At 56.9% G+C, this 24,664-nt stretch overlaps 1 protein-coding gene across 1 annotated transcript in view; it reads right to left on the minus strand.

Moving 5' to 3' along the window:
- Positions 1-10,487: 10,487 nt before the first annotated feature.
- Positions 10,488-24,664, minus strand: part of ARFGEF2 (ADP ribosylation factor guanine nucleotide exchange factor 2) — a 52,469-nt gene continuing 38,292 nt past the window's right edge. The window contains exons 33-39 of the mRNA XM_066586468.1: positions 24,537-24,591; positions 24,335-24,449; positions 21,886-22,025; positions 21,641-21,809; positions 14,824-14,962; positions 14,629-14,746; positions 10,488-11,855 (exon numbers count right to left, since the gene is read on the minus strand). Of these exons, the coding sequence (XP_066442565.1) occupies positions 11,688-11,855; positions 14,629-14,746; positions 14,824-14,962; positions 21,641-21,809; positions 21,886-22,025; positions 24,335-24,449; positions 24,537-24,591 (904 nt within the window). The 3' untranslated portion in view covers positions 10,488-11,687. The remainder of the gene's footprint in view (positions 11,856-14,628; positions 14,747-14,823; positions 14,963-21,640; positions 21,810-21,885; positions 22,026-24,334; positions 24,450-24,536; positions 24,592-24,664) is intronic.

The raw sequence follows: 24,664 nt of genomic DNA on the forward strand, positions 1-24,664 counted from the left end.
AATAGACTCTGTTCCCTGGCCTTCCAAGGACACAGAATCTTCGGGCCTTCCTTGGATACTCTCCTAGAGAAGGCATCAGATAAGAGCCAGGGACTACCATCGGAGAAATCGTTTAAGCGGCTTCCTCCTCCTACCCTCCTCCTTTTGTTCCCTCTAGAGCATACAAGGGGAAAGGAAAAACCGGACGCTGGTCCTATCCCAAAGGCGGAAAGGGTGAGAATCCGCCTTCCCGGATCCTACAAGTAGGGGGTAGACTGAAGGGGTTCGCCCTTAGATGGAACGAGGTGACCTCCAATCCCTGGGCCTTACGCCTAGTCTCGGATGGCTACAAAATTGAATTTTCCTCCCCTCCTCCCCGGAGGTTCGTGGTCCCCCCCCTGCCAGTCACCTGCGTCTGCTCAGGCCCTCCAGTTGGGGGTGCAAGAGCTGTTGTCCCTAGGAGCCATCACTCGGGTTCCCGCAGAAGGACTATTCAAGGGGTGCTACTCCCCCTTGTTCCTAATAAAAAAAAAACAACAAAAAAAAAACCAACGGATCCTATAGAACTATAATTAATCTGAAATTCCTGAATAAATCTATCACGTATCAAAGATTTAAAATGGAATCGGTGCGGTCAGCAATCCCCTTAATTGCGCCGGATAGTGTCATGGCCACCGTGGACTTAAAGGACACATATTACCATGTCCGTATACACATAGATTCCCAGCGGTTTCTGCGTTTGCCCTGGTGATAGATGGCTCTGTCTCTCACTTTCAATTTACGTGCCTGCCGTTCGGGATTTCCTCCGCACCCCGGGTGTTCTCCAAACTGGTGTTAGAGATGGTGGCGGCACTGACAAGGTGTTGATTGTCCCATACCTCGACGATTTCCTGATCATAGCAGGATCGGCTTTAGAACTCCAGTTCCAGGTCAACCTCACACTCCGTCTGTTCGAGTCATTAGGCTGGATCATCAACTCCTCTAAATCCAGTCTTCTGCCCGAGCAGAAAGAAAAAAAAAAAATGTCTGGGAGTGATTCTGGACTCACACCATCAGTGCTCATCCCTTCCCCTAGAAAGGCAAAAAACCATCCAGGATGAGTGTCGGGCACTTTCTCTAACCACTGAAGTCTCCCTTAGGAGAGGCATGAGGGTCCTCGGCCTCATGACCTCTTGCATCGGGGTAGTCCCTTGGGCCCAGTTACATTGTAGAACCCTCCAAGACTTTATCCTAAACAACTGGGATAAATCCCCTGCCTCCCTGGATCGGAAAGTCGTCCTTACCTACAAGATAAAATCCTCCTTGGAATGGGGGATGTCTATCTCTAACCTTGCCAGAGCCACGGCTTGGTACCCCGCATCCCCAGTATCCATCTTTACTGACGCAAGTGCAACTGGTCGGGGGGCCCACTTAGGCCGTCATTACGTCCTAGGGGGCTGGAACCGGGAGGAAGCTGCTCAATCCTCCAACTACAAAGAACTTTGCGCTGTCTGGAAGGCCATTCGGGGGGGCCTCGAGACAGAGATCAGGGGTAGACACATTAAGATCTTTTCGGATAACATAACAACTGTGTCCCTCATCCGCCACCAGGGATCCACGTGGAACCCCCGACTCCAAGACCTGGCGGCGAAAGTTTTCGGGTAGATAGAGCAGCGGACGCCTTCCGTCACAGCGTACCACGTAAGGGGCCCAGAGAACTCCATGGCGGACCATCTCAGCCGCAGGAAGACAGACCCCGGGGAGTGGACTCTACATCCAGACGCGTTCCAGCTAATTTTAGAGAGATGGGGGACACCCAAGGTGGACTTGTTCGCCTCTCGGGAGAACACCAAGTGTCCCCGGTTTTTCTCCATGGGAGCAGACGGGGGCTCCCTGGGAATAGATGCACTATCCCAGGCCTGGGATGGGGACCTTGCATACGCCTTCCCGCCTATCCCCCTGATTCCTCGGGTCCTAAGGAAAATTCAGGAGTCCCCAGCCTCCGTTATCCTGGTGGCCCCATTCTGGCCCAAGAGACCCTGGTTCCCGCTCCTGGCCGCTCTCTCGACACAGGAGCCTCTACATCTGCCGCAGAGAGACGACCTCCTTCAGCAGGGTCCCCTGATATGCCCAAAGGTCCGACAGTTCAGACTGGCTGCCTGGAAGTTGAGCGGGTAAAATACCTGAGTCAGGGCCTATCAGGGGGGGGGGGTGACCACTACGTTATGTGAGAGCCTCAAAAAATCCACCAGAAAAATATACTCCAGGGTGTGGGATACCTTCTCTAGGTGGTTGGGGCATAGTATACATGACCTCCAACAGCCCGACATTAACAAAATATTGGAGTTCCTACAGGATGGTTTGGACATGGTCCAGGTGGCCGCCCTTGGGGCCTTCTTCGACTTCCCCTTAGGCGACCATAGGCTAATTAAGAAATATCTGAAAGGGGCAGTCAGACTCCATCCCTTTATAAGAGAAACCATGCCCCCATTGGACCTGAACCTTGTTTTGCAGGCCCTTTGCGCACACCCCTTTGAGCCCCTGGAAGATCTATCAGTAAAGATCCTCTCCCACAAAGTTGCCTTTTTAGTGGCCATCACATCCGCCAGACGGATCGGGGAGATCCAATCCCTCTCGATTAGGACCCCATACATGACCACCTTCCCAGATAAAATAGAGTTCAGGCCTGACCCCTTCTTTCAACCAAAAGTTCTCAGACTTTCACAGAGAACAGCGTATAGTACTTCCCTCCTTCTGCCAGGAACCCCGTAATACCACGGAACAGAGGTTCCATAATTTAGGTGTTAGACGAGCAGTCCTGAAGTATTTGGAATTCACACATTCCTTCAGGAAGTCTAACAACCTCTTCATTCAATTTCAAGGTCCACACAGAGGAGGGGCCGCTACTAAGGACTCCTTAGCGCGTTGGGTCAGGAGGGCCATAGAAGAGGCGTACAGATCCCAGGGGATCCCACTCCCGGGCGACGTTAGAGCCCATTCCACTAGGGCGGTCGCCTGTTCCTGGGCGGAGAGCGCCTAGGCGACAACCGACCAGATCTGCAGAGCCGCCACGGGTCGAGCACACATACTTTCGTTAAACACTATCGCCTGGATTTGGGGGCCAACCGTGATATGGCCTTTGGGCGGAAGGTGCTACAGGCAGTGGTCCCTCCCTAAAACCCTTGGTCGTTGGTATTCCTCCATGTGTATGCTGTCAGGATGACGAGGGGAAGACAGGAATTAGGTCCTACCTGTTAATTCCTTTTCTTGAAGTCATCCTGACAGCATAGGGGCTTTTCCCTCCCCTTCGGTTATATATTACGTGAAGTAACATATTGTACTATGATTTCCATATTAGAAATGATTGGTTAAGCAAAGCCGGGTCACTGTAGTTATTTGGTACACACTGGTGAGCCGGTGGTGGGAGTTGCCTTTTGTAGTTTCCGCTTCCAGTCCCAACAGGTGTCCAGCGGACAACCTCCATGTGTATGCTGTCAGGATGACTTCAAGAAAAGGAATTAACAGGTAGGACCTAATTCCTGTCTTTTTCTTCTTCTATCTCTCTCTCGTCTTTCACAATCTCTACTTCCCCCTTTTCCCTAATCCCTTTCTCACACCCACTCTTGTTTAGTTACACGCTACTATACTCAAAGTATTGCGCACTGGGAGCCATTACGTCCCGATATACTCTGGACGGGATGCCTGTCGGATATTAGACTACAATCTAGATGGATAGTTACAATGCTGGTTATATACAAGTTTAGAAGTCAGAAACGTTGTATGTTATAACTACAAATCAGGCAGGAGGATGGTAACGAAATTTTAGGAGATATTTAATGTTTACAAGAAAAAGATCAGAAGTGTAAAATATATATATATTAGCTTAAATTGCATCTTTAATAACCACTAGAAACGTAATCTTGCAACTCTGCTTAACACGGACAGACAATATTGTAAGTTATATGTTGTAAAAATTCAATAAAATACTTTTGAACATAAAAAAAAAAAAAAAATACTATATAAAGGAAGATATTTTGTAATAAAGGTAGATTGCTTTTAGACACAGTCCTAAATCTTGTGTGTTTCCATTGCTTTCGCACGGCGGCCGCCATAACCACCTCTGATTTGGAGCCACACAGCATATTGACAGAACGATTGAATTTCCCTAACAAACTGGCGCCCAACTTGATGGGCTTGGAGGAACAAGAGGACCACTTACACCTCGAACCCCTCTGGACCCAGATGGCATAAGGAGCCACTAGGAATCACGGATTGCCAAAAACTGTGCAGTAAGGTAAGGCTTTATCTTGCCAATCTATCCGTGTTTCTTGGCTGCTCCTTTCCTGTCCGAGGGGTAAGAAGTGCATGCCTCTTATAAGTCTTCAAGCTTTTAAAAGAATCCATATGGTGAGCTGAATATGCTGTGAGGGTGTTCTTTAACTGTTATTGTCTTTATTTGTTACTGTGCGTGGTCAGTTTACAGAATATGAAACCCTCTTGCCGATCTCTGGAAGGCATAAGTTGTACCAGGGAAGCCTAAAGTATTTAGGGGATAGAATACCTGATTGGATCCTCTTACACGCATAAGAGAAGTATTAGTGAGGGGGGGAAATAAGCAGGTTGGGGAGGTACCGACACTTACGGACAAGTGAGGAAGTACTGACACTTTAAAGAATGAACTAACATGTAAATGTTTTTGTCTTTATGTGTGCCTGTTTATGCATGAGTGAGTGATTGAGATGAGCCGACCTGATCTACAGAACCTGACCTCCGGGGTGCAAACATAAATCTCTGTGTCCCGTGTTAACAGGAACCCGATCAGTGACCCTGTGAGGAGTCCCTAACAAGGCCACGATTCTGGACAGGGCCCCCCGCGGTTCCGTTTGTATATTTCAATGACCAGGGGATTGTTTTATGTGTGTGAACGAATAAAAATAATAAGCCTCTTGGTGTACATAAACCGCCAGCCACGGGAATATTGCTGGCAAAGAGGGTAAGGTGTGGGAGACGGCTAAAGAAAATGTACAAGAAAGAGAAGGCAGGGATGCAGTGGGTAGAGGATGTGATAAATTGTTAAAGCACATAGGATATGAAGGGACAGGAGTATTAGATCTCTGGCAGTGGGAAAGGTTTGCAGACAGTCATGCTGGATGGGCAAAAGATAATGGACTACAGGAAATGTTGAATAGTTGGAAAAAGTGGGGGATCTGGCTACTGCAGATCAGTTATTATTTACAGCATGATTCTGATTTATTTGATGCAGAACACCAACATGATTGTCTAGAATTGATGCAGCAAGAAACTGCAGGTTTTGAATCAGTTACTGAAACGCCTATTGACAATGCACATTTTGAGCTTTTTGTAGATGGTTCGCAGTACCAAGGTAAGGATGGCCGATTCCATACCGCGTATGCAGTAGTCACACAACATGATGTCCTAAAAGCAGCAGCTCTGCCTCCGCATGTCTCAGCACAAGAAGCAGAACTGAAGGCCCTCACTGAGGCGTGTAGAGTGACGAAAGGTAAGACGGCAACCCTTTACACTGACTCCTTGTATGCATTTGGCATAGCTCATGATTATGGACCAATATGGAAGGCCAGACAGTTTATAACTTCTGTAGGACAACCCATTAAGAATGGTGTAGCAGTACAGAACCTCATGCAAGCCCTACTCCTAACAGACAAAGTAGCAATCCTAGAGGTGAAAGTTCATACCAAAACCGACACTGCAGAAGCAAAAGGCAACGCCCTAGCAGACTTCACAGCAAAGGCAGCGGCCCTCAAGCCGTGGAAGAAAGAAGAAAAGAAGATACTGACCGAACAAGTCAGAGACTATGATTTGGACATTGATGTACTAAAGACATTACAGTCACAAGCCAGCAAAGAAGAAAAGGATAAATGGACTAATATGGGAGCAGCAGAAACAGGACGGTGTATGGCGAACAGTCAGCAGAACTTGCCTACCACGACCCCGGAACCCCATGATGGCCCAGCTGATCCATGGAAAGACTTACCTATCGAAGGCAGGTATGCTACTGATGCTTGAGAGAGAATGGGTGACCCCTGGGGTCTCTGTAGCTGCTGCATCATTTGTCCAATCTTGCAACTGCAAAGAGGCTCATGAATGAGGTAATCTGCAGGTATGGGGTACCAGAGGTAATCGAGTAAGCCAGGGGTACACATTTCCCAGGTTAAATAATGCAACACATCATGTCTGCCCTGGGTATCTCCCAGACATTTCACACCCCTTATCATCCACAAAGTAGGGGGAAGTTAGAAAGGATGAATGGTACCCTAAAGCTAAAAATACAGAAAGCAAAGAAACAGGCAAACCATGGACTGAGCGCCTCCATTGGCCCTTTTCTCAGTCAGATATGTACCTAACAGAAAGACAGGGTTATCACCATATGAAATCTTGTTTGGGTATACACCCAGGTTTGGTCTGTACTTTCCACAGCTGCTGCAGGCCCAGTATGGTACTCTGACTATGTTATGTTCTCACATGCACGCCTAAAGGCAACACACAATCAAGTGTTTACTTCAATTCCAGATCCAAATTCTCTTGAAGGAACGCATGATCTGCAGCCCGGAGATTGGGTAGTGACAAAGAGACCCGTGAGGAGGACATTGGAACCAAGGTTTGACGGCCCATTTCAAGTGCTGCTCACAACCAGTACTGCCGTTAAACTAGAGGGTAAGACCTATTGGGTACATGCCTCACATTGCAAGAAGGTTAAAGGGGTTGTCTCGCGCCAAAACGGGTTTTTTTTTTTTCCATAGGCCCCCCGTTCGGTGCAGGACAACCCCAAAGGATGTGTTAAAAAAAAAAATTTTTATTACTTACCCGAATCCCCGCTCTGCGACGTCTTCCTTCACCAAGATGGCCGCCGGGATCTTCACCCACGGTGCACCGTGGGCTCTGTGCGGTGCATTGCCGATTCCAGCCTCCTGATTGGCTGGAATCGGCACACGTGATGGGGCGGAGCTACGAGGACCAGCTCTCCGGCACGAGCGGCCCCATTCACCAGGAAGAAGACCGCACAGCGCAAGCGCGTCTAAAAACGCCAGAAGACAGCGAAATTAGACGGATCCATGGCGACGAGGACGCTAGCAACGGAGCAGGTAAGTGAATAACTTCTGTATGGCTCATAATTAATGCACGATGTACATTACAAAGTGCATTAATATGGCCATACAGAAGTGCTGAACCCCACTTGCTGCCGCGAGACAACCCCTTTAAGAGACCACAATCTGAGAGAAATGAGACCGTTCCTGGTGCTGGGAATTCTCCTGCTTATCGTCAGGGCCTGGACCCTGATGCCAGCAGGAAAGTTGAAATTGGCACGAGCTAAGGAAGGAGGTGTTGTTAAAAGCTACTGGGGATGGGCAAATAAAACTAAAGCCAGACAGCAAGACGAGTTCATATGTGAAAGCTATCATAGGTGCCCAAATAGCCAACTTTACACTAGGAGAGACCAGTGGCTTATATGTCGCCTCTACTAAATGTAGGGGTCGTTCATATGTGATACAGGAAGGAGAGCATCCTTGGATAAACATTATCAGTAGAGTAAATATCTCATGCTATAAACCAACCCAAGGATGTGTGGCTCATATAGATAAGCAGTTCACATATGAGCATCTTTCAAAGACGTTGTTGTGCCAGGGTGACCAGGTCGGGAGAGGAGGCACAAACCAGACAATATCTGTAAAAGATACATATACTCTCCTGTGCATACATGGTAGTCCTACAGCCAACTCTCTAATGCGGTTGAACTTTTTGACCCTTTTGACGTATTAACGCTTTTTAATCTGAGTTTTGTGGTTTAAAATGATTTGTTGGTAAATTCCTAAACTAGACACAATGTAGCCTACGATATGTATATATGATTCACGAGAAGGACAAAGCACAATCAGATCTGATGACAAATAATGAAGAATTGTGGAGAAACCTTCCAGTAGCATCCTGGATACGGCCCGGGGCTGATGGTGTAGGATGCTCTGATGAGGATTGCACTGGAGGAATGACTTTATGAGGACACAAGCCTGATGTGTAAGTTTGTAGGACTACCTGTGGTGTTGGACTGCCTCTATATGCTTTCCAATATTGGTTGTCCAAGTTCACAGGTACGATGATTGACAATAAAACCCATGGTATAGAGAACGGTGAAGAAACACTTGATGGCCTAGTATGTGGACGGAGTACAGCCCCATATGAGCCATGACTCCTGCAGCCTTCAGTCAGCATTGTGATTGAACGGTGTTACCTGCGTCTTTCCATATGCTGATAGAAGTTGGCCCCCAATATATATTCTTTATTACCAACCAAACCACCACCACCAGTATGTATAATCTCACCACTCCATTCTCCGGATGTCTACAAAACATATCGGTGATACATTGGTTTACATTGGTGTACACCTTTCTGCCAGATGCTGAAGCTGCATTAAGGTACTACTGGCACCCAGATACTATCCCTATGACAACTCTGACTGTATCCGTGGGTAGAATTGTAAGACTAATGAAAGACACTGAACACCTACAAAAGCATTTGGATGTTACTAACCTCTCCCTTAGGGAATTAGAAAACAAACTGTATGGGTGGGAGATAAGTTGGTCAGCATAGGTACTAAGATCCAGGTAGACACAGAGTATCACTGGTATGATATGTTTACTGGACGGTCACCTACTGCAGGAACGATGATGGGTTTTATGTTTCCCATTACTAATACTGTTTCCTTTGTTCATTCTTTTGAGTCTTTGCAATTTCTGGACATTCTGTGGGATACGGAGACAAGCACATTATCTAGAATCGCTCCCTCTACAATATCATTGAAACAGTCATACGTAAAGAGCAACAACAGTGGGGATCCGGCAAAGAAGACAATAACGAAAGACCCGCAGGGCGGCTTAGAACCCTTGAGAGTACCACTACAAAGGCTCTTTTCAAGATGGACTGTTTCAAATGGGGGATTGTGAAGGCTATGGGCCTAAAACCTATATATATATATATATCCATATATATTTCATCCTGTCTCCTATGAACATCTGTGATATACGCTTATACATTCATATGTTGTTTGCGCAGTCAGATTGGATTGTTACAGGAACAGAAATAGCGAATAGTACTCAGCAGAAGTATATATAACGTACATTCTTCCCATATCTGCTGTTACACTGATCAAAGGTCAGTATACAACAGTGTCCAGTAAAGACAATGCCTTAATGATTAACTGCTAGCTATGTAAAAGCACATGACTGGCTGAAATGTACACAGTGACAATAGACCCCTCTCCTCTAAAATACTATATAAAGTAGGATGTTTTGTAATAAAGGTAGATTACTTTTAGACAGTCCTGATCTCTGTGTCCATTGCTTTCTCACGGCGGCCGCCATAACCACCTCTGATTTGGAGCCTCACAGCATATTGACAGAACGATTGAATTTTCCTAACACAGGCCACAGTGTAGGGGCAGAGCCCAGGAGGATCATGGGCCGTTACCTGTAACTGGAGCCAAAGAGATGTTGCATGCAATAGCAGGAGGCGGGTGTATAACTAAATTCCACACCCCCTCCACACCATTCGCAACCTGATTGGTTGTTTGGATTAACTCATTCACGGTGATTGGTTATTTGGGTTGGCTCAAGTAGAAGTAGTGTGGAATAGGGATATATATGGGGGGGGCAGAGCCCAGGAGGATCATGAGCCGTACCTATGACTGCGGCCCAGGAGATGCTGCAGACAACAGCAGGGGGGGCAGAGGCCAGAAAACAGGAGGATCATGGGCCATTACCTGTGACTAGAGCCCAGGAGATGCTGTAGGCAACAGCAGGGGGGCAGACTCCAGTAGACAGGAGGATCATGGGCCATTAGCTGTGACTAGAGCCCAGGAGATGCTGTAGGCAACAGCAGGGGGGCAGACTCCAGTAGACAGGAGGATCATGGGCCATTAGCTGTGACTAGAGCCCAGGAGATGCTGCAGGCAACAGCAGGGGGGCAGAGGCCAGAAAACAGGAGGATCATGGGCCATTACCTGTGACTAGAGCCCAGGAGATGCTGCAGGCAACAGCAGGGGGCAGAGTCCAGTAGACAGGAGGATCATGGGCCATTACCTGTGACTAGAGCCCAGGAGATGCTGCAGGCAACAGCAGGGGGGGCAGAGGCCAGAAAACAGGAGGATCATGGGCCATTACCTGTGACTAGAGCCCAGGAGATGCTGCAGACAACAGCAGGGGGCAGAGTCCAGTAGACAGGAGGATCATGGGCCATTACCTGTGACTAGAGCCCAGGAGATGCTGCAGGCAACAGCAGGGGGCAGAGTCCAGTAGACAGGAGGATCATGGGCCATTACCTGTGACTAGAGCCCAGGAGATGCTGCAGGCAACAGCGGAGGGGCAGAGCCCAGTAAACAGGCTGAGGCGTTATCATGGTGCCGTTACCTGCGACAGGTGACTGCAGCCCACCACCCAGTACCCGTAACACGTATCAACGTGATGGAGCGGGGGTGGGGGGGATATAAAGCCACTGGCAGACACCATTAAAGCTTTATTGACATCTGATTAACGCAGAGTAGATAACCTTATGGTACAGTCTATCTTACATAGAAAACTTTACAGATTCATAGATCTCTATTCCAAATGTTTACATCCAGCAGTCATTAAAATCAGAGCGGAAAAGAAATAACTTATCATACAGAGAACAGACACGGGGGTTATATATTATATATAGGGAGGGGTTACTCTGAGACACCGCCCACTCTGGCAAGGCCACACCCTACAGATAACACTGGCCGGAGTTTACAGTAAATGACCCCACTGAGAAAATACTCATCACTCCTTCCAACTTCAGTAGGAGGGTGCAAAAGGTGAGGGGCGGAGCTTTATGTGCAAAACGGCTGCCATGGGGAACGGGAGACCGTGCTTCAGCTACAACCACTCCTTATGGAGTACAGGGGCCACAACTTAGGGCCCTGCCTCCCGCCTACATACTGGCCTCTCAAGAACTGCAGCTATGAAAACTCCCATGGAGGCGCTACAGCGAAGGGCGGTCACACCAGGACCCGGCAGCGAGGGGCGGTCACACCAGGATCCGGCAGCGAGGGGCGGTCACACCAGGACCCGGCAGCGAGGGGCGGTCACACCAGAATCCGGCAGCGAGGGGCGGTCACACCAGGATCCGGCAGCGAGGGGCGGTCACACCAGGATCCGGCAGCGGTAAGGGAGGGACAAGAGCCGGCCCTATAGCAGCTACTGAGGCTCCTCCTGTATACAGTGCAATGACCCGAGACAGGGGATGAACGTCTGCACTAGGAAGTCATCGTGGTCCAGTACTGCAAGCCTATGGCGCAGCTATTGCTCTCTGCTATCAACCTTCATAAGCAGCAGGGTCATACAACAGAAGATCGGAGCTGTGAGAAGGGATCCGTCGTCAGGGGAGCGCCTCTGTATATGAGTATGCGCAATACGGGAGGGACTGCGGGGGGCACATGTCAACACAGACCCTAGGGGGCACAGGAACACTAAACCCAACAGGAGAGAACAACCCATAGAAAGAACCACCTTAAAATCAATTCAGGAGCCGCACACCCAAAGTAGCAAAAATAAAAATCTACAAGACATTTGAGTCCTCCATCTGAACGTATCGGCTCCGCGGCTGCGGCGGAAGGGTTGAAGAATGAAGACTGGCTCCTCTGCGCTGCCAGTAGCACCGCGCTCCAGGCCTGGCGCCAGCCATTATGAAGATGGGAGTCGGCCACTCAGCTGCTCGTCCGCCAGCCAGATCCTGAAGACGATCCCGATGCGCAAGAAGAACTTCCGCAGAACGGCTCGCAGCTCCGGGATCAGGTCAAACTGCATGATCTCACACAAGTGCGGGTAATACTTGGAGGCGTGAGCCCTGAACTACAGAGAGGGAAGCACAAGTCAGGACACGGCCCCCGCTCAGCCCTCCCTACATGGCACAGCTTACTGGTTAGCGCAGGAATCACCCCCACCACAACCCCCGTATCCAAGGGGTTAAAGACAATTCGTCACCCCCAAGATGCCCGTTGCTGGCAGGCAGGGGTGAATCATCACTTCTAACTGCCTTTCTTTTCCTAATGAGCCTTCGGCACCCATCAGATCAGTGAGGAGACCCGCTGCCCCAGACAGCCCCCTTATTATGCTGGACCCCCAACCCCTGGCACGGGACCGGAGGTCACTGCTCAGCTTTTCCTAGCGGAACTCTAGGCGGTCCTCTATTGTTCCATAGACATAAGGGGGGCAAGAGAACGGACAGAATTTTTATAATCGCGTCGCTTAACCCTTAAGGACCTTTTTCCCCCTTTCTTCTTTTTTGTCATTTCCTGTTTACTTTAAAAATAAAAATAATAATCCCTCCCAACTCTGAGGCTGCCTCCACCCAGGCGAGCGCGACAATCACACTGCTAACGTGCAACGTACCTGCGCATGCTAAGCGTTCTACCACTTCAGTAAGGTCGTGATTCTCCGGGTGGCCTCCAGGTGCGGCACATTGCCCCGGCGGGCACTCGGGTTCACGGGGCAGTGTGCTCCAACCATATAGGGCATGCCGCGATTCTCCGGCTGGCCTCCAGGTGCGGCACATTGCCCCGGCGGGCACTCGGGTTCACGGGGCAGTGTGCTCCAACCATATAGGGCATGCCGCGATTCTCCGGCTGGCCTCCAGGCGAGGCACATTGCCCCGGCGGGCACACGGGTTCACGGGGCAGTGTGCTCCAACCATATAGGGCATGCCGCGATTCTCCGGCTGGCCTCCAGGTGCGGCACATTGCCCCGGCGCGCACTCGTTCACGGGGCAGTGTGCTCCAACCATATAGGGCATGCCGCGATTCTCCGGGTGGCCTCCAGGCGCGGCACATTGCCCCGGCGGGCACTCGGGTTCACGGGGCAGTGTGCTCCAACCATATAGGGCATGCCGCGATTCTCAGGCTGGCCTCCAGGCGCGGCACATTGCCCCGGCGGGCACTCGGGTTCACGGGGCAGTGTGCTCCAACCATATAGGGCATGCCGCGATTCTCAGGCTGGCCTCCAGGCGCTGCACATTGCCCCGGCGGGCACTCGGGTTCACGGGGCAGTGTGCTCCAACCATATAGGGCATGCCGCGATTCTCCGGGTGGCCTCCAGGCGCGGCACATTGCCCCGGCGGGCACTCGGGTTCACGGGGCAGTGTGCTCCAACCATATAGGGCATGCCGCGATTCTCCGGGTGGCCTCCAGGCGCGGCACATTGCCCCGGCGGGCACTCGGGTTCACGGGGCAGTGTGCTCCAACCATATAGGGCATGCCGCGATTCTCCTGTGCACCACAATGGACATGACTCCATTCACATGTGGGAAGGATTTGTGCATCTCTCAACACACAAATCACGCACAGTCTTCTCGGCAGCGGGACAAGGGGAATCCCTGTCTGAGCACAAAACGGAGCATGGCCGAGCGAACGCCGCGGACTATAATGGCGTCCATTCAGTTTCCGCTTGGTTGGTTTTGAACAGAAGATAAAGCGCGCAGCAAATCATCTTTTGGTATTTTGACCAGATCTGCGTCAGAACCTTCGACCGAAGATGCCAACGCCGATGTGAGACCACCCCCTATACATCGCCGGCCCTCCTGTCTGGGCTTGTGGGTTGCAGGACCGTAATACACTAATGTACCGAAAAACTTCAAAAAAAATTTTTTATTGGAGTGAAATGGAAAAAAACCCCTGCAATTCCCCCTTTTCTTGTTTGCACAGTGAACCTCGCAGAAGAATAACATAATGGCGGCACGAGGGGCACGAGGACCCCGAGACCCCAGGTGCAGCTGTTTGGAGAAACAACAGCCATCCTTGTTGGGGGGACGTCCTGCATCCCCGCTGGCACCATCTGGGGGTTCATATGGCTTACTTTTGATGAGATGAGGTGGAGCAGCTCTGGCAGCGTGACGCTGCTCGGAGTGGGATACGTCACGTCTTCCTTTGACGGCGCAGTGTCACGGACGCAGCGATACCAAAGACGGTTTTTCTTTTTATATTGGGGGAGTTGAACTTGTGATTGTTTGATGGCTCATACATAGTGTAAGGTATTACCACAGCACGGACAATGCTGGGGCCTGCAGAAGCCCCCGCGCTGACCGGCGTGTGTCATGACGCAGTAAAGCTCTGTTGCCTTCTATTAGTTTGCGGAGCCCAGGCTCATGGGTTCTGTAAGCGGATGTCTGGAGGAACGAGCTAGGAGGGCTCAGGGATGAAACCTCTCTGGACTCTGTAAGATGCAACTATATACTTTTGTTTAAACGGAATAAACTTAGAAAGGGGCGTGGTTTCCAGCGGAGCATGCGTGGGCGGGTCCATTTTCCTCTGATTTGCATAGGGCGCTGGATAACTTCGCAGAGCGTTTGTGGAGGGATGCGGCTCATTAGGAAAAGAGGACATCACCAGTGATGGAGGTCACATCAAACACCCCCACCCCACTGGACAAGGACGTTCGTTTTGGGGGTGACAGCGATGCAACCCTACTGATTAGAATGAGGCTGTCATGCTACAACGGACAGCCAGCGCCCACCTGACATTGGTGGACATTTAGGCCAAACAGATCTCCATCCCAGCTGCCCTTCATGCCTAGAGGGGCGTCTCCAAGATGGGAGTCGGGAAGGTGGCGTGTAGGGGCCGGGGCAGCGTACCTTCTCGTTGCTGACTTTGAGGGTTTTGGTCAGCAGTAGCAGCAGGAGGTTGGTCCAGGCCTCCCGGTGGCTCTCAGAGTTTACAGTGATGAAGTAAGCCAGGGCCTCGCTGCACACACTGTAACGACAGACAGACGTGAGCCATCCACACACCTCCGTCCAACATGATGGGACACTCAGGCCCACAGAACTTACTTTAGGAGCCGCTGCTCTATGTCCTCCCAAAAGTCTCTGCGCCGCTCGTCCGTGTACATGCGAAAAAGGATCCGCAAGCAGCAGGCGAGGCTACTGGTCTCCTGCTTCAGGAGGTTCGGCTTGGACTTCCCTTTAAATCCTAGGGAGCAGAAAGCAAATGATTGTTATAGTAAGGACTAGTGTTGAGCGGAGGAGGGGGGCAGAGGAGGGGATGGCAGTAAAAACGGAGGAGGAGGGGATGGCGGTGGAGGCAGAGGAGGGGATGGCGGTGGAGGCAGAGGAGGGGATGGCAGTAAAAACAGAGGAGGAGGGGGTGGCGGTGGAGGCAGAGGAGGGGACGGCAGTAAAAACAGAGGAGGAGGGGATGGCGGTGGAGGCAGAGGAGGGGACGGCAGTAAAAACAGAGGAGGAGGGGATGGCGGTGGAGGCAGAGGAGGGGACGGCAGTAAAAACAGAGGAGGAGGGGATGGCGGTGGAGGCAGAGGAGGGGATGGCAGTAAAAACAGAGGTGGAGGGGATGGCGGTGGAGGGGATGGCGGTGGAGGGGATGGCGGTGGAGGCAGAGGAGGGCATGGCAGTGAAAACTTAGGAGGCGGTGATGGAAGCGGAGGAGGGGATGGCAGTAAAAAGGGAGGAGGCGGGGGTGGAGGTGGCGAAGGAGGGGAAGGCGGTGGAGGCGGAGGAGGAGGGCAGTGGAGGCGGAGGAGGGGATGTCAGTGAAAGCGGATGAAGAGGAGGAATCAGCGGAGGAGGAGGGTGGAGGTGGCGGAGGAGGGGATGGCAGTGAAAGCGGATGAGGAGGGTGGAGGTGGCGGAGGAGGGGATGGCACTGAAAGTGGATGAAGAGGAGGAATCAGCGGAGGAGGAGGGTGGAGGTGGGGGAGGAGGGGATGGCAGTGAAAGCGGAGGAGGAGGAATCAGCAGATTAGTGGAGGTGGCGGAGGAGAGGATGGCAGTGAAAGCGGAGGAGGAGGGTGGAGGTGGCGGAGGAGGGGATGGCAGTGAAAGCGGAGGAGGAGGGTGGAGGTGGTGGAGGAGGGGATGGCAGTGAAAGTGGATGAAGAGGAGGAATCAGCGGAGGAGGAGGGTGGAGGTGGGGGAGGAGGGGATGGCAGTGAAAGCGGAGGAGGAGGAATCAGCAGATTAGTGGAGGTGGCGGAGGAGAGGATGGCAGTGAAAGCGGAGGAGGAGGGTGGAGGTGGCGGAGGAGGGGATGGCAGTGAAAGCGGAGGAGGAGGGTGGAGGTGGCGGAGGAGGGGATGGCAGTGAAAGCGGAGGAGGAGGGTGGAGGTGGTGGAGGAGGGGATGGCAGTGAAAGCGGAGGAGGAGGAATCAGCAGAGGAGGTGAGTGGAGGTGGCGGAGGAGGGGATGGCAGTGAAAGAGGAGGAGGAGGGTGGAGGTGGCGGAGGAGGGGATGGCAGTGAAAGCGGAGGAGGAGGGTGGAGGTGGCGGAGGAGGGGATGGCAGTGAAAGCGGAGGAGGAGGGTGGAGGTGGCGGAGGAGGGGATGGCAGTGAAAGCGGAGGAGGAGGGTGGAGGTGGCGGAGGAGGGGATGGCAGTGAAAGCGGAGGAGGAGGGTGGAGGTGGTGGAGGAGGGGATGGCAGTGAAAGCGGAGGAGGAGGGTGGAGGTGGTGGAGGAGGGGATGGCAGTGAAAGCGGAGGAGGAGAAATCAGCAGAGGAGGTGAGTGGAGGTGGCGGAGGAGGGGATGGCAGTGAAAGCGGAGGAGGAGGGTGGAGGTGGCGGAGGAGGGGATGGCAGTGAAAGCGGAGGAGGAATCAGCGGAGGAGGAGCGTGGTGGAGGTGGAGGAGGGGATGTCAGTGAAAGCAGAGGAGGGTGAAAGCGGCGGAGGAGGAGGGTGGAGGTGGCGGAGAAGGGGATGGCAGTGAAAGCAGAGGAGGAATCAGCGGAGGAGGATGGTGGTGGAGGCAGAGGAGGGGATGGCAGTGAAAGCGGATGAAGAGGAGGAATCAGCGGAGGAGGGTGGAGGTGGGGAGGAGGGGATGGCAGTGAAAGCGGAGGAGGAGGGTGGAGGTGGCGGAGGAGGAGGGTGGAGGGGGCGGAGGAGGAGGGTGGAGGGGGCGGAGGAGGAGGGTGGAGGGGGCGGAGGAGGGTGGAGGGGGCGGAGGAGGAGGGTGGAGGGGGCGGAGGAGGAGGGTGGAGGGGGCGGAGGAGGAGGGTGGAGGGGGCGGAGGAGGAGGGTGGAGGGGGCGGAGGAGGAGGGTGGAGGGGGCGGAGGAGGAGGGTGGAGGGGCGGTGGAGGAGGGTGGAGGGGGCGGAGGAGGAGGGTGGAGGGGGCGGAGGAGGAGGGTGGAGGGGGCGGAGGAGGAGGGTGGAGGGGGCGGAGGAGGAGGGTGGAGGGGGCGGAGGAGGAGGGTGGAGGGGGCGGAGGAGGAGGGTGGAGGGGGCGGAGGAGGAATCAGCGGAGGTGGCGGAGGAGGAATCAGCGGAGGTGGCGGAGGAGGAATCAGCGGAGGTGGCGGAGGAGGAATCAGCGGAGGAGGCGGAGGAGGAATCAGCGGAGGAGGCGGAGGAGGAATCAGCGGAGGAGGCGGAGGAGGAATCAGCGGAGGAGGCGGAGGAGGAATCAGCGGAGGAGGCGGAGGAGGGGATGGCAGTGAAAGCGGAGGAGGAGGGTGGTGGAGGCAGAGGAGGGGATGTCAGTGAAAGCGGAGGAGGAGGGTGGAGGTGGCGGAGGAGGGGATGGCAGTGAAAGCGGAGGAGGAGGGTGGAGGTGGCGGAGGAGGGGATGGCAGTGAAAGCGGAGGAGGAGGGTGGAGGTGGCGGAGGAGGGGATGGCAGTGAAAGCGGAGGAGGAGGGTGGAGGTGGCGGAGGAGGGGATGGCAGTGAAAGCGGAGGAGGAGGGTGGAGGTGGCGGAGGAGGGGATGGCAGTGAAAGCGGAGGAGGAGGGTGGAGGTGGCGGAGGAGGGGATGGCAGTGAAAGCGGAGGAGGGTGAAAGCGGCGGAGGAGGAGGGTGAAAGCGGCGGAGGAGGAGGGTGAAAGCGGCGGAGGAGGAGGGTGAAAGCGGCGGAGGAGGAGGGTGAAAGCGGCGGAGGAGGAGGGTGAAAGCGGCGGAGGAGGAGGGTGAAAGCGGCGGAGGAGGAGGGTGAAAGCGGCGGAGGAGGAGGGTGAAAGCGGCGGAGGAGGAGGGTGAAAGCGGCGGAGGAGGAGGGTGAAAGCGGCGGAGGAGGAGGGTGAAAGCGGCGGAGGAGGAGGGTGAAAGCGGCGGAGGAGGAGGGTGAAAGCGGCGGAGGAGGAGGGTGGAGGTGGCGGAGAAGGGGATGGCAGTGAAAGCAGAGGAGGAATCAGCGGAGGAGGATGGTGGTGGAGGCGGAGGAGGGGATGGCAGTGAAAGCGGATGAAGAGGAGGAATCAGCGGAGGAGGGTGGAGGTGGGGGAGGAGGGGATGGCAGTGAAAGCGGAGGAGGAATCAGCAGAGGAGGGGATGGCAGTGAAAGCGGAGGAGGAGGGTGGAGGTGGCGGAGGAGGAGGGTGGAGGGGCGGAGGAGGAGGGTGGAGGGGGCGGAGGAGGAGGGTGGAGGGGGCGGAGGAGGAGGGTGGAGGGGGCGGAGGAGGAGGGTGGAGGGGGCGGAGGAGGAGGGTGGAGGGGGCGGAGGAGGAGGGTGGAGGGGGCGGAGGAGGAGGGTGGAGGGGGCGGAGGAGGAGGGTGGAGGGGGCGGAGGAGGAATCAGCGGAGGGGGCGGAGGAGGAATCAGCGGAGGGGGCGGAGGAGGAATCAGCGGAGGTGGCGGAGGAGGAATCAGCGGAGGTGGCGGAGGAGGAATCAGCGGAGGTGGCGGAGGAGGAATCAGCGGAGGTGGCGGAGGAGGAATCAGCGGAGGTGGCGGAGGAGGAATCAGCGGAGGTGGCGGAGGAGGAATCAGCGGAGGAGGCGGAGGAGGAATCAGCGGAGGAGGCGGAGGAGGAATCAGCGGAGGAGGCGGAGGAGGGGATGGCAGTGAAAGCGGAGGAGGAGGGTGGTGGAGGCAGAGGAGGGGATGTCAGTGAAAGCGGAGGAGGAGGGTGGAGGTGGCGGAGGAGGGGATGTCAGTGAAAGCGGAGGAGGAGGGTGGAGGTGGCGGAGGAGGGGATGGCAGTGAAAGCGGAGGAGGAGGGTGGAGGTGGCGGAGGAGGGGATGGCAGTGAAAGCGGAGGAGGAGGGTGGAGGTGGCGGAGGAGGGGATGGCAGTGAAAGCGGAGGAGGAGGGTGGAGGTGGCGGAGGAGGGGATGGCAGTGAAAGCGGAGGAGGAGGGTGGAGGTGGCGGAGGAGGGGATGGCAGTGAAAGCGGAGGAGGAGGGTGGAGGTGGCGGAGGAGGGGATGGCAGTGAAAGCGGAGGAGGAGAAATCAGCAGAGGTGGTGAGTGGAGGTGGCGGAGGAGGGGATGGCAGTGAAAGCGGAGGAGGAGGGTGGAGGTGGCGGAGGAGGGGATGGCAGTGAAAGCGGAGGAGGGTGAAAGCGGCGGAGGAGGAGGGTGAAAGCGGCGGAGGAGGAGGGTGAAAGCGGCGGAGGAGGAGGGTGAAAGCGGCGGAGGAGGAGGGTGAAAGCGGCGGAGGAGGAGGGTGAAAGCGGCGGAGGAGGAGGGTGAAAGCGGCGGAGGAGGAGGGTGAAAGCGGCGGAGGAGGAGGGTGAAAGCGGCGGAGGAGGAGGGTGAAAGCGGCGGAGGAGGAGGGTGAAAGCGGCGGAGGAGGAGGGTGGAGGTGGCGGAGAAGGGGATGGCAGTGAAAGCAGAGGAGGAATCAGCGGAGGAGGATGGTGGTGGAGGCGGAGGAGGGGATGGCAGTGAAAGCGGATGAAGAGGAGGAATCAGCGGAGGAGGGTGGAGGTGGGGGAGGAGGGGATGGCAGTGAAAGCGGAGGAGGAATCAGCAGAGGAGGGGATGGCAGTGAAAGCGGAGGAGGAGGGTGGAGGTGGCGGAGGAGGAGGGTGGAGGGGCGGAGGAGGAGGGTGGAGGGGCGGAGGAGGAGGGTGGAGGGGCGGAGGAGGAGGGGGCGGAGGAGGAGGGGGCGGAGGAGAAGGGGGCGGAGGAGGAGGGTGGAGGGGGCGGAGGAGGAGGGTGGAGGGGGCGGAGGAGGAGGGTGGAGGGGGCGGAGGAGGAGGGTGGAGGGGGCGGAGGAGGAGGGTGGAGGTGGCGGAGGAGGAGGGTGGAGGTGGCGGAGGAGGAGGGTGGAGGTGGCGGAGGAGGAGGGTGGAGGGGCGGAGGAGGAGGGTGGAGGGGGCGGAGGAGGAGGGTGGAGGGGGCGGAGGAGGAGGGTGGAGGGGGCGGAGGAGGAGGGTGGAGGGGGCGGAGGAGGAGGGTGGAGGGGGCGGAGGAGGAGGGTGGAGGGGGCGGAGGAGGAGGGTGGAGGGGGCGGAGGAGGAGGGTGGAGGGGGCGGAGGAGGAGGGTGGAGGGGGAGGAGGGGGCGGAGGAGGAGGGGGCGGAGGAGGAGGGGGCGGAGGAGGAGGGTGGAGGGGGCGGGTGGAGGGGGCGGAGAAGAAGGGTGGAGGTGGCGGAGGAGGAATCAGCGGAGGTGGCGGAGGAGGAATCAGCGGAGGTGGCGGAGGAGGAATCAGCGGAGGTGGCGGAGGAGGAATCAGCGGAGGTGGCGGAGGAGGAATCAGCGGAGGAGGCGGAGGAGGAATCAGCGGAGGAGGCGGAGGAGGAATCAGCGGAGGAGGCGGAGGAGGAATCAGCGGAGGAGGAGGGTGGTGGAGGCAGAGGAGGGGATGTCAGTGAAAGCGGAAGAGGAGGGTGGAGGGAGCGGAAGAGGAGGGTGGAGGGGGCGGAGGAGGAGGGTGGAGGGGGCGGAGGAGGAGGGTGGAGGGGGCGGAGGAGGAGGGTGGAGGGGGCGGAGGAGGAGGGTGGAGGGGGCGGAGGAGGAGGGTGGAGGGGGCGGAGGAGGAGGGTGGAGGGGGCGGAGGAGGAGGGTGGTGGGGGCGGAGGAGGAGGGTGGAGGGGGCGGAGGAGGAGGGTGGAGGGGACGGAGGAGGGGATGGCAGTGAAAGCGGAGGAGGGGATGGCAGTGAAAGCGGAGGAGGGGATGGCAGTGAAAGCGGAGGAGGGGATGGCAGTGAAAGCGGAGGAGGGGATGGCAGTGAAAGCGGAGGAGGGGATGGCAGTGAAAGCGGAGGAGGGGATGGCAGTGAAAGCGGAGGAGGGGATGGCAGTGAAAGCGGAGGAGGGGATGGCAGTGAAAGCGGAGGAGGGGATGGCAGTGAAAGCGGAGGAGGGGATGGCAGTGAAAGCGGAGGAGGGGATGGCAGTGAAAGCGGAGGAGGGGATGGCAGTGAAAGCGGAGGAGGGGATGGCAGTGAAAGCGGAGGAGGAATTAGCGGAGGAGGAGGGTGGTGGAGGTGGAGGAGGGGATGTCAGTGAAAGTGGAGGAGGGTGAAAGCGGAGGAGGAGGTGGTTAGCACTACTGCTTTACATTGGTGGGTAACTAGTTTCAGATCCCCATCAAGGTCAGATTCACCCCCCGTCAGGACAGCAGCACTGAGCCGACACACCTCTCCTTTCTGCTTAAAGCAGGGAACCAATATTTTTGCGCCTCTGGATAATAATCAGATGCGGATGATGCAATTTAGCAAAAATGAGAAAAATGTTAAAAAATCAGCCGACGTTCTTCCCCGTCCGATCATGACGAGTAACACTAATAAGCAGGGGAGAATCAGGCAAGCGGGCATCTACACAGAGGGATGGGAGGGTTCTATCACTGTTACTGACTGCCAGGAAGAACTGAGGGAGGGACTCGCTCAGTGACAGAAGGAGCAGTCCCAGCAGAGATGGCTCACAATGGAAAGGATCCATGCGCTCAGGCACCGCTCGTCTCACCTGCTCGCCACAGCGCCGTCCTCTGCTCGTTATTAGAATTAAAGGCTTTGGCAAATGAGTGCGATTCCTGAAGACAGTCCAGCAGCTTGAAGAGATGAGGCGTGGACATGAACTTGTACATCCCCTGGTCCTCGTATTCAGAGTGGACGTCTTCATCCAGCGTGTCCCTCTGTATAAAGAACATGGTGGATCTACAGCTGCACCCAGAGCAAACCCCCAGACCCACCCGGCCCCCCAACACTGACCTGCGCGGCCGCCAGATGCTCGGCATCCTCCTTCTTGCTTGTAGTTGGAAAAAAGACAATATTGTCGATGGTCTGGATGAGTTCCAGCTGCACGACGCACTTTATGAGGAGTCCAGCAAACAGCTTCTGGTCAGCGAGCCCTGAGGAAAGCAACGAGTATCAGAGACGCTACATGAGCAGACTATACAATATAGAGGCGAAGGGTGGGCCCGCAGACTACACCCGGCGGGCGAAGGGCGGGCCGCGCACCGTAGACTACACCCGGCGGGAGAGGGGCGGGCCGCGCACCGTAGACTACACCCGGCGGGAGAGGGGCGGGCCGCGCACCGTAGACTACACCCGGCGGGAGAGGGGCGGGCCGCGCACCGTAGACTACACCCGGCGGGCGAAGGGCGGGCCGCGCACCGTAGACTACACCCGGCGGGAGAGGGGCGGGCCGCGCACCGTAGACTACACCCGGCGGGAGAGGGGCGGGCCGCGCACCGTAGACTACACCCGGCGGGAGAGGGGCGGGCCGCGCACCGTAGACTACACCCGGCGGGAGAGGGGCGGGCCGCGCACCGTAGACTACACCCGGCGGGAGAGGGGCGGGCCGCGCACCGTAGACTACACCCGGCGGGAGAGGGGCGGGCCGCGCACCGTAGACTACACCCGGCGGGAGAGGGGCGGGCCGCGCACCGTAGACTACACCCGGCGGGAGAGGGGCGGGCCGCGCACCGTAGACTACACCCGGCGGGAGAGGGGCGGGCCGCGCACCGCAGACTACACCCCGGCGGGCAAAGGCCGGGCCGCAGACTACACCCGGCGGGGAGAGGGGTGGGCCGCGCACCGTAGACTACACCCGGCGGGGAGAGGGGCGGGCCGCGCACCGTAGACTACACCCGGCGGGGAGAGGGGCGGGCCGCGCACCGTAGACTACACCCGGCGGGTAGAGGGGCGGGCCGCGCACCGTAGACTACACCCCGGCGGGGAGAGGGGCGGGCCGCGCACCGTAGACTACACCCCGGCGGGGAGAGGGGCGGGCCGCGCACCGTAGACTACACCCCGGCGGGGAGAGGGGCGGGCCGCGCACCGTAGACTACACCCCGGCGGGCAAAGGCCGGGCCGCAGACTACACCCCGGCGGGCAAAGGCCGGGCCGCAGACTACACCCCGGCGGGCAAAGGCCGGGCCGCAGACTACACCCCGGCGGGCAAAGGCCGGGCCGCAGACTACACCCCGGCGGGCAAAGGCCGGGCCGCAGACTACACCCCGGCGGGCAAAGGCCGGGCCGCAGACTACACCCCGGCGGGCAAAGGCCGGGCCGCAGACTACACCCCGGCGGGCAAAGGCCGGGCCGCAGACTACACCCCGGCGGGCAAAGGCCGGGCCGCAGACTACACCCCGGCGGGCAAAGGCCGGGCCGCAGACTACACCCCGGCGGGCAAAGGCCGGGCCGCAGACTACACCCCGGCGGGCAAAGGCCGGGCCGCAGACTACACCCCGGCGGGCAAAGGCCGGGCCGCAGACTACACCCCGGCGGGCAAAGGCCGGGCCGCAGACTACACCCCGGCGGGCAAAGGCCGGGCCGCAGACTACACCCCGGCGGGCAAAGGCCGGGCCGCAGACTACACCCCGGCGGGCAAAGGCCGGGCCGCAGACTACACCCCGGCGGGCAAAGGCCGGGCCGCAGACTACACCCGGCGGGCAAAGGCCGGGCCGCAGACTACACCCGGCGGGCAAAGGCCGGGCCGCAGACTACACCCCGGCGGGCAAAGGCCGGGCCGCAGACTACACCCCGGCGGGCAAAGGCCGGGCCGCAGACTACACCCCGGCGGGCAAAGGCCGGGCCGCAGACTACACCCGGCGGGCAAAGGCCGGGCCGCAGACTACACCCGGCGGGCAAAGGCCGGGCCGCAGACTACACCCGGCGGGAAAAGGCCGGGCCGCAGACTACACCCGGCGGGAAAAGGCCGGGCCGCAGACTACACCCGGCGGGAAAAGGCCGGGCCGCAGACTACACCCGGCGGGAAAAGGCCGGGCCGCAGACTACACCCGGCGGGAAAAGGCCGGGCCGCAGACTACACCCGGCGGGAAAAGGCCGGGCCGCAGACTACACCCGGCGGGAAAAGGCCGGGCCGCAGACTACACCCGGCGGGAAAAGGCCGGGCCGCAGACTACACCCGGCGGGAAAAGGCCGGGCCGCAGACTACACCCGGCGGGTAAGGGGCGGGCTGCGCACCGTAGACTACACTCGGCAGGTAAGGGGCGGGCTGCGCACCGTAGACTACACCCGGCGGGAGAGGGGCAAGCCGCGCACCGTAGACTACACCCGGCGGGTAAGGGGCGGGCTGCGCACCGTAGACTACACCCGGCGGGTAAGGGGCAAGCCGCGCATCGTAGACTACACTGGTGGGAGAGGGGCGGGCAGCGAAAACGTAGACTACACTGGCGGGACAGGGCAAACTCACGCTCGCTAGTCTTCCCCCTCCAGTTTTCCTCGGTGGTATTGGACAGCTGGCTGTGAGCCCTCTCAGAGGGATTCCTGTCCTGACTGCTCACAGACTGGCGATCTATATCCAGATCCTGTGGAGGAGACAAAGCAGAACAAAGTACAGAGGTAGTCAGGAATCTGCACCCCTCCTCCCCAAGACTCTACACTGCCGCACTCACATAGCGCTTCTCCGACGCGTCGTCTTCAATCCCAGACGGTCGCCAAGTTAATAATCTGGGGAAGAGGAGTCAGAAGAGGTGAATGGATGTCACAAGCCTCCAGCACCACATGCAGACCACCGAGCAGC

This window comes from Eleutherodactylus coqui, chromosome 13 (assembly GCF_035609145.1).
Source record: "Eleutherodactylus coqui strain aEleCoq1 chromosome 13, aEleCoq1.hap1, whole genome shotgun sequence".
Taxonomy (NCBI): domain Eukaryota; kingdom Metazoa; phylum Chordata; class Amphibia; order Anura; family Eleutherodactylidae; genus Eleutherodactylus; species Eleutherodactylus coqui.